This window comes from Carassius auratus, chromosome 7 (assembly GCF_003368295.1).
Source record: "Carassius auratus strain Wakin chromosome 7, ASM336829v1, whole genome shotgun sequence".
Classification (NCBI taxonomy): Eukaryota; Metazoa; Chordata; class Actinopteri; order Cypriniformes; family Cyprinidae; genus Carassius; species Carassius auratus.
Window position 1 is genome coordinate 16,359,461 of NC_039249.1, and position 9,678 is coordinate 16,369,138.

General features: G+C 37.2%; 2 protein-coding genes across 4 annotated transcripts; both read left to right on the forward strand.

Moving 5' to 3' along the window:
* Positions 1–1,479: 1,479 nt before the first annotated feature.
* On the forward strand, positions 1,480–5,403 carry LOC113106068 (arylamine N-acetyltransferase, pineal gland isozyme NAT-10-like). Of its 2 annotated transcripts, none has more exons than XM_026267630.1 (2): positions 1,480–1,586; positions 4,455–5,403. In XM_026267630.1, exon 2 carries the CDS (start codon positions 4,459–4,461, stop codon positions 5,326–5,328), a length of 870 nt encoding a protein of 289 aa, XP_026123415.1. In that variant the 5' UTR covers positions 1,480–1,586; positions 4,455–4,458; the 3' UTR covers positions 5,329–5,403. The 2 variants fall into 2 exon arrangements, with proteins under 2 accessions (XP_026123415.1, XP_026123414.1); XM_026267629.1 differs by lacking the exon at positions 1,480–1,586 and adding an exon at positions 2,120–2,298.
* Positions 5,404–6,431: 1,028 nt separating this feature from the next.
* Positions 6,432–9,066, forward strand: cnep1r1 (CTD nuclear envelope phosphatase 1 regulatory subunit 1). Of its 2 annotated transcripts, XM_026267631.1 has the most exons (6): positions 6,432–6,534; positions 7,577–7,648; positions 7,817–7,890; positions 7,983–8,092; positions 8,216–8,270; positions 8,385–9,066. In XM_026267631.1, exons 1-6 carry the CDS (start codon positions 6,510–6,512, stop codon positions 8,424–8,426), a joined length of 378 nt encoding a protein of 125 aa, XP_026123416.1. In that variant the 5' UTR covers positions 6,432–6,509; the 3' UTR covers positions 8,427–9,066. The 2 variants fall into 2 exon arrangements, with proteins under 2 accessions (XP_026123416.1, XP_026123417.1); XM_026267632.1 differs by lacking the exon at positions 7,577–7,648 and having other exon boundaries at positions 6,466–6,534.
* The last annotated feature ends 612 nt before the right edge of the window (positions 9,067–9,678 follow it).

Below are 9,678 nucleotides of genomic sequence, written 5' to 3' on the forward strand. Positions count from 1 at the left end.
CGATTGGACGGCACGCAGTGAGGAGGTTTGGAATCGGGTCCATGTTCACCTGCAACACGCTGTTAGGAGGCAGAAGGAGCAAGCGGACCGCAGAAGGCGCCCAGGTCACAATTACCAGCCAGACGAACCCCGTGATTCCCTCACCTGAATAGTTACACACGCATCCATTCATTCACTTATACTGACAGCACTACATTTCCCATAAACCCCTTCCTTGGACTCTGATCACCTGCACAGGTGCCACTCATCAAGACGATATCCTTTACGTACCTTTGCTGCCTACCTACCGACCCCTTGCTTGTTACTGGATTTTGATTCTCTGTTCTTCCCAAGTTGTTGATATTGCTGGTTCTGACCATTGCCTGTACGACTACGAGTCTTTGCAATAAAGCCTGCATTATGGATCCCATGTCAAGTTCTGGTTCGTTACACACGTGGAGCATTCTGAGATTTTTTTTTCTCTATGACAGGCTGCTGGCTCCCACTGTTAATTATTTATTTATTTATTTTTTGGAAAAGCACTCTCTGTATTAGCTTAAAGCCCTCAAGTTTACATTGGTTATTGTATTCTTTCAATTGCTCTAAACAAGTATTTTGGGTGACCTTTTTTATTGAATGCTAGACATCAAGTTGTTGTTATTTTCATCTGAAAGAAGAACTTTTTTCATTAAGCTTGTTTCAGTAAGCTATGTGTTTTCAAGGCTTCAATGTTTTATTGAATGTTATCTCTATACAAGTGCAAAGTAATGCATTCTTAGTCAGTCTTTTATTTTGTAATTTTAAGAGCAATAAACATATATTGAGATGTTAAGGAATTCATGTTTTTTTTTCATTCAGATATTTAAATCAACATGTATAAATTGTTAGTAGTCAATTAATAGGGAGATAATCGAAATCGAATCGGTCTGAAAAAATTCAACATTAGATTAATCGATGCATCGAAATGATGCATTGTATATTTCATTTTTACATTGAAGACTATCCAGTGCTATTCTACATTTAATTATTCGGTTACTGTACCTTGACACCTACAAACTTGAAAAACTTAAACATTGTGAAAATAGCACAAATAAATAAAAATAAACAAACATACAAATTAAACAATTTCAAACATGGCCCACTGGTACAACCTTCACCGGGGCCCAGCTGACCCCAGCTACGGCCCTGAGGAAGAGCAAGGCAGGAAATCTAAGAAACAATATTCTCAGCCAGTTCTACTACGGACATTAGCCCACACAAAAGATTAGGTCATACTGTATCTGCCAAACTCATTTGAGCAACAGTCACAACACAGGAAGCATGTTCTGTTAAGGTCTGCAAATGAAACAAACAGATAAGCACTGGTTTCAATGTTCAGCACCAGTAAGGCTCTTCTGTGAAGCAAAACTCTGAAAAGCAGTAGTAACGAATGCTGTGTGTTGAGTCATAGAGAAATGTTCAGCCTTTGTGGATTTTGCCCTTTGTTTATCATTTATAGTTAATTTATTACTCTGGGGTTCAAGGGTGTGTTATTCAGTCCACTCATTTTGCAGACATTCTTTCTGACTATTGTGCTTCCTTCGGCTCTCACAGGATTCATCCTAACGGTAGGATTTTTTAAACTCTAAAGAATTTTTTATTGACTGTTGTATATTTGGGACACTTTTGCCAGTTAAGTTGAATTCACCCTGCTATGTCTCAAAACAGAGCTTAAAACTAAATTACCTACATGGCAAATATATACAAACCCGATTCCAAAAGAGTTGGGACACTACAAATTGTGAATAAAAACAGAATGCAACAATGTGGAAGTTTCAAATTTCAATATTTTATTCAGAATGTAACATAAATGACATATCAAATGTTTAAACTGAGAAAATTTCTCATTTTAAGAGAAAAATAAGTTTATTTAAAATTTCATGGCATCAACACATCTCAAAAAAGTTGGGACAAGGCCATGTTTACCACTGTTTGGCATCCCCTCTTCTTTTTATACAAATGTCTGAGGATTAAGGAGACAAGTTGCTCAAGTTTAGGATTAGGAATGTTGTCCCATTCTTGTCTAATACAGGCTTCTAATTGCTCAACTCTCATAGGTCTTCTTTGTTGCATCTTCCTCTTTATGATGCACCAAATGTTTCAGTACCCAGATCCTTCTTCTATGAAGCCATGATGTTGTAATTGATGCAGTGTGTGGTCTGGCATTGTCATGTTGGGAAATGCAAGGTCTCCCCTGAAAGAGACAATGTCTGAATGGGATCATATGTTGTTCTTGAACTTGGATATACCTTTCAGCATTGATGGTGCCTTTCAAGATGTGTAAGCTGCCCATGCCACACGCACTCATGCAACCCCATAACCATCAGAGTTGCAGGCTTCTAAACTGAGCACTGATAACAACTTGGGTTGTCCTTGTCCTCTTTAGTCCTGATAACATGGCGTCCCAGTTTAATTTTTTTTTTTTTTATCTGACTACAGAACAGTTTTCCACTTTGCCACAGTCCATTTTAAATGAGCCTTGGCCCACAGAAAATGCCTGCGCTTCTGAATCATGTTTAGATATGGCTTCTTTTTTGACCTATAGAGATTTAGCCGGCAGCGGTGAATGGCTCGGTGGATTGTGATCACTGACAATGTTTTCTGAAGTATTCCTGAGCCCATGTTGTGATTTCCATTACATTCCTGTATGTGATGCAGTGCCATATAAGGGCCCAAAGATCACGGGCATCCAGTATGGTTGACCCTTACGCACAGAGATTGTTCCAGATTCTCTGAATCTTTGAATGATATTATGCACTGTAGATGATGATAACTTCAAACTCTTTGCAATTTTTCTCTGAGAAACTCCTTTCTGATATTGCTCCACTATTTTTCGCCGCAGCATTGGGGGAATTGGTGATCCTCTGTCCATCTTGACTTCTGAGAGGCACTGCCACTCTGAGAGGCTCTTTTTATACCCAATCATGTTGCCAATTGACCTAATAAGTTGCAAATTGTTCGTTATATGTACATTTATCTTTTCCGGCCTCTTATTGCTACCTGTCCCAACTTTCTTTAAATGTGTAGCTCTCATGAAATCCAAAATGAGCCAATATTTGGCATGACATTTCAAAATTACTCACTTTCAACATTTGATGTTATCTATATTTTATTGTGAATAAAATATAAGTTTATGAGATTTGTAAATTATTCCATTCCTTTTTACTCACAATTTGTACAGTGTCCCAACTTTTTTGGAACCGGGTTTGAATATATTAGTGTTGTCAAAGCATTTGCTAGTTCCAAAACATAATTTTAAAGATGGCAATGCAGGCTCGGCACACTTCCCATGAATCCTTGCCAAATTCTAATCAGACAAAGGATGGGAAGAGATTTCGCTCAAGAGCAATTGATGACATGGCTGAGAAGAAAATATTTAAGTGTAGGTATCATTACGGTGTTTATGACCTAGGTGTACATTTTACCAGTTGTTACCTACAGTTTATATGAACTGTATAGTCCAGCCATTTGGGACAGGGCCTATACCTTTCGCGCGGTATACAAATGAACATGGAACAATACATTTATTAATCTGTGTTAATGTTAGTTAATAAAAAGACAATTGTTCAGTGTGTGTGTTCATGTTTTTGGTGCTGTTACGTGACGTAGCAGTGTCTGACTAGGGGCAAGACGTGGGCTGATGACGTCATCATTTCAGAAAATATACGGATTCGCTGTTTTCAAATTTATCCACTCTGGGACCAGGTTTCAAAAAATATTGGCTACACTCTCCCAAAACGCCGGATCCGTGTGGACAAAACACCTATATAATACAAATTTATGCATATACAGCAAAACGTGTAGGCCCGTGTGGACGGGCCTTGAAGTGCATAAGGTAGTAACAATGAAGAAAAATCAACATTACAAAAAATATTTTGAAGAACATAAAATTCCCAGCAATAAGTTTGCTAGCTCAAAGACTTCCATGGACAGCAAATTAATCTGTGGTAGACAGAGCTTACACTGAACAGTGACATTTTTCTCGTGTCTTTCTTTAAAAATGAAATGATGTCTGAACAACACCCAGTGATTAAAGGCTGCATTCCCCTCCATTTTCCATTGTCTTGTTGCTGATTTCTTCTGAACACGATTCTGACACCCCTCCCCCTTTCTCTAATCACAAATGTATATAAGCGGCAGGTTTATTAGGAAAAAATATAAATATAAGGAAATTTAGGTGAATTGTGAACAATTTAATACTATTGTGTTAATAATATGTAATCATGTAATCCATAAAAAAGTAACTGTAGTCTGATTATGAGTATTTAAAAAAGTAGTTATGTAATGTATTTCCTGGACCTTGAGCCACACTATTTAACATACTTCAACATGCTTGTAAGTCCTGTAATTATATTTTCATATACTGTATATCCATTTAAAAATTAAATAAAATGACTAGACATTTATGTTAAAACTTTGTACATTGTTGCTTGTAGGGATATGATGGACCTGAAAGAATACTTGAACAGGATTGGGTTTACTGGCCAATATGACAAAGCCGACCTGGACAATTTGTTCACCATCCACAAGCTGCATGTTATGAATATTCCATTTGAGAACCTCAGCATCCATTCTGGCGAGAAGAACACTATGGATCTGCAAATCATCTATGATAAAATAGTCAAGAGCAATCGAGGAGGCTGGTGTTGTGAAAACAACCTCTTGTTCTCATGGGTCCTGAAGGAGATGGGATACAAATCCACCATGCTAGGCTCCAAAGTGTTCAACTCACTTGAACAGGTGTTCCTCTCCATGGACTGTCATCTCGTCAATCTGGTGGAGATCGATGGGAAGCAGTACATTGCAGATGTAAGCTTTGGAGTGTCGTCCCAAATCTGGCATCCCTTAGAGTTGATCTCAGGTAAAGACCAGCCGCAGCCTTCAGGTGTATTCCGCCTCATAAATAATGGGCTGCAGTGGGTTTTGGAGAAGACCATTAGGAAGCAATTGGTCCAAGATAAGACCTTGGCTAATTCCAGCCTCATTGATAAACGGCTCACCAAAACATTATACTCCTTCACATTAACACCCCGTGATGCAGATCATTTCCGAGAGATGTCAGATTACCTGCAGACTAGTCCAGACTCTCTGTTCATGCTCAAATCCATTTGCTCCCTTCAGACACCCACAGGCTTCAGAGCTCTGATTGGTTGGACATACAGCGAGGTCACATTTAAAGAGGACTCAGACTTGGTGGACATGAAAGAAATCCCAGGCTGTGAGATAGAGGCTTTACTAAGGGACAAGTTTAACCTGGTGTTAGTTAATAAATTCACACCCAAAAACAACAAAGCTGATTATTGCATCTAGTACTCAGCTCATCTAATATTTTTTGTAATCAGTGTGATTTGCTTGAATATTGAGATAAAAATTGTACTCTCTGAAGGCTTTGCTTCTTTGTCTTTTATTTTCTTGTTAATGCTCTCTATATATATATAAATTTTTTTTTATATATATTTTTTTTGTTATTTAGGCTGTGAAACAATGTCTGCATTTTAAGGTTGCAATTGTCATAGGAGAATGTGGAGAAATAATTTTTCATTGTATTGGCTTGACATAAAAATACTCTATAAAATTTGTAATTGTACTTGAAGTCAGACTACATTGAGAAGGAGGCATTTAACATCATTCAGCAAACTGTGATCATTATTCCCTTTAACTACTTTGTCTCATACGTTCAGCTACTTTCTGCCTCACTCCTGGGCTGGTAATAAATGATCAAAAATGTTTGAATATCAGATCAAATTTGATATTTATTGATGGAAAGAGGACTTAAAAAAGAGATGGATAAAAACAGAATCTAACATTTGTGTGAAATTTTGTCCGTCTACAACCTAACAAAAAAATGAATAATATGATGTCAGATCCATTCCCATTTTGATATCACAAAGCACATGACTATAATAGAGAAATATATATTTTTAAGAATAATACAAGAGGAATAATTATGGGGAAAACCTCATCAGCACATTACAAAAATATTTTAGTTAATAAGAAAATACAAATCTTAGGCTTGCAGACATTGAAATGAAAAAGATGTAATTTTGTTTTGGTACTAAATTCCTTTCAACACAGAAGACATGCAATGTAAAGAAAAAAATCTACCTACTTCAGCTTGAAAAAGTAAGTTAATTTTCATTACATTTTTAAATATAATCAGATTTGTTGTAATTCCAACTCCTTGTAAAAACTGTAACAAGAAATGTAGTCAAGAAATGTCTTGACAGCTTTGGAATTTATTAATAGAATTAATTTAAATAAATGAATTATCTGATTAATGAATATACTTACCTGAAAGAATAGTAAACAACTACATATCGAAGCATCTTAAACAAACATACAAGATAAATGGACATATTTCTTTAAGATGACGCTTTCTTCTCTACGAGCCAATGAGAAGAGAGCTTCCACGATTGGCTGACGCACGCTGACGGCAGTTGCGTGTTTTTGCAGGCCTACGTTCAGCGACTACAGCATTGGAAGGAAGAGCAATGAATTCATTAGAACAAGCCGAAGGTATTTTTCAATAGATCGATTATCAGTTCGGTGTTCTCATCTCCAAGTGTCATATCCAAATATTAGCGCAGCGTCCATGTGTTTGTTGTGGCAAGTTAGATATATAATATGTTGACACGCTAGCATCTAAGCTAAGAATCTAAGACCCTTCACTAAAGCTGATAAAAGTGTGATTTATTGTGCTGACATGCACTGCAGCAACATTATGAACGTAAGTATGTAAAACGAAATCTCGCAAGACTGGTGTCTCAACAAGGAGTTTTGCTTTTCTGTCATTGTAAAACTCGCCCTAAGTCCCATTTTGCTAAATATACACCTTGTCTGCCCTAAATATTGAAAATTACTAATATCACATAGAATTTAGGATGGATAGTATGCACATTGGGACGCAGGCTTGGTTTTGGCTTTTAAACATGGTGTTGGCCAATCATAATGCCATCATATCTGACACTGACGTATAACACATGCACATTTTCCAAGAAAATCTGATAAAGGTGCCTCGCATTGATGTGCCTGGTACAGCTGATGTTTCTGAGCCTATAAACTCAAATCGGTGTATTTGCCAATTAGTATTTTTAACTAAACACAACAGCACTTGACTGTCTGTACAGTAGAAAGGCGAAATGTTTTTGAAAGAGGTTTACTTGACCAAAAATGGAGTAAAGGGTTTGTGGCGTTCACTTTTGCTAGTAATGTAGGAAAACTCTAACATCCACAATCCTCTGGGTTCGATCCAACTGTCCATGCTCGCGAATACAAAAACGCGGAAGTACCATCTGTAGTTTTAATAAAAGCCCAGCAGCTGTCAGAAAATCACTTTAGCTGTAAATAAATTGAGAGATCTGGTTTCAGGTCATATGGGGGAAAAATACACATTGTTCATTCATATGTACTACCGACATTTTAATGATACAAAGCTGACTGAATTTGTCCTGTAATGGGTTCTTTGTATTCTTTGTAAATTAAAACTAAAATGATAGAACAGATGCTGCTTACCTCAGTGTTAGTCCTGTTCTGATGTAGTTGTTTTGCTCCTCCATAGACCTGAAGGCTTTTGAGAGGAGACTGACAGAGTATGTGTCTTGTTTGCAGCCAGCTACAGGTCGTTGGCGCAGTAAGTCAGATCAGCTTGTCTGGTCAGATCTTTATGAAATCTGTTTCAAGCGGTTTAAATCCTGGACTAGGTGTTTGGTCTGAGCTTGAACTATGCTGTCCAGTGTATTGATCAACAAGGCCTTACATTGACTTGTTTTAATTCATGAATTCTGCCTTCTTTTTGCAGTGATTCTGATCGTGGTGTCTGTGTGCACAGCCACAGGTGCCTGGAACTGGCTGATAGATCCAGACACTCAGAAAGTATGTACAGTTAAGAGATGTCAGATAAGCGTTCTTCATTCTGCCTCTTTGACATTATAGTTGTTTGTATGTCATGTTCTCTCTTTCCACAGGTTTCTTTCTTTTCATCTTTATGGAATCATCCATTTTTCACAATCAGCTGTGTGACTCTGATTGGCCTTTTCTTTGCTGGAATACACAAACGAGTTGTTGCACCATCTATGTATCCTTTTTAATACAGGAAATTTGTACTGTCTTCATTGTATTCAGCCTATCTGTTGACTATTGACAATTGCAAAACTGCAAATGATCAGGGACTGCCAAATCTCTCCTTAACCTCTTGCAGTATTGCGGCACGCTGCCGGACAGTACTAGCGGAATATAACATGTCCTGTGATGATGTGAGTACTCGTGTGCACTGAATTGCCCTTTGTGATCTCTCAGTTTCACTGGTTTGTGAATGCAAAGTCACTTTTCTTGTGCAAACATTTGAATTTCTCCCTCTCGCATACTAGACGGGGAAACTTATCCTGAAACCACGGCCTCATATCCAATAGCACTTTGAAGAGACCGAAGTGGAGAGTATTTCATATCAACATATTAATCATGAAGATTGCACATACGCACAACGCCGGGAGATTTTCCAAAGGGTGTGAAGGTCCACCTCCCAAATAGGACTCTAACTTCCCTCTGCAATTTATGAAAAAGCAATGGGAGCCCAAACAGAAATGCCCATTTTAAAGAAAACCATTTTTTCTTCTATTTTTAAAAAACATCTTTATATTTCTGTTGTAAAATGAGTTTATTTGATTGTGGATTTTGATAACCTCATTTCTAAAGCTGTTGTCCTATTTTAGATGCATACGGTGTATGTTTTTTTAAGTAAACTGCTGAACACGTAATAAATATTGAAGTATAGATATTAGTTCATGTTAAGCTGACCTTTATATATATAGGCAACATTTGTAGAATGTCAGTGCCTATGATATGATGTGCTGCTTTTTGTTGTTTTTATAAATAACTTTTATGTGACCAAAGGCTGCACTAGATGTTAAACCTTTAAGGGAAACAGGCAAATGCATCTTTAATGAGTGTCATGTTTGCTGAGATTTTATTTACTTTCACTCCAGAGTCAAAGTCTACAAGAAAATATTGAAATAAGCTGTGTTGGCAATAATAAAAGTTTGTTGTACAGTGTTTTTTTTTTTTTTGTTTACTCTTATGAATGTCTCTTAACCTGAAAACCAGTTTACAAGACCGATAATGTGTCTGCTTATCAAATTCCTATAGCCCAAATAGTACAGATTGGTGGGTTCTGTTTCCAGGCAATGCAGGTAATGACGAAATGTATAACTTGAATGTACATTGCTTTGGATAAAAATGCCTACAAAATACATAAATGTGAAGGTATTATTCAAATTTTCTCTGTCAATTTTTTAAAAAAAAATTTTTTAGCTGTGTTTACACAGACTATTGCTGCTCAAAGGTGGTATTAACGGGGTAGTCGTGGCTAGAGAGTTTGACTCCTAACCTTAGGGTTGTGGATTCGAGTCTTGGGCCGGCAATACCACGACTTAGATGCCCTTGAGCAAGGCATCTTGTAGCAGAACTTCACTTGCGTTAGCATCCCATTGACTCCCATTCATTTTTGCGTCACTTTGACCTCGAATAACTTTACATCTGAGGTGTTTAAAGACTCCATTTGTCCATTATTTATTTCTAAAGATACACGACAATGTATAAAGGGCTCCATTACCTTCTATGTTACATTATGGTCCCATAGAAACAGTTTTTGTAAAAAATAGGCTA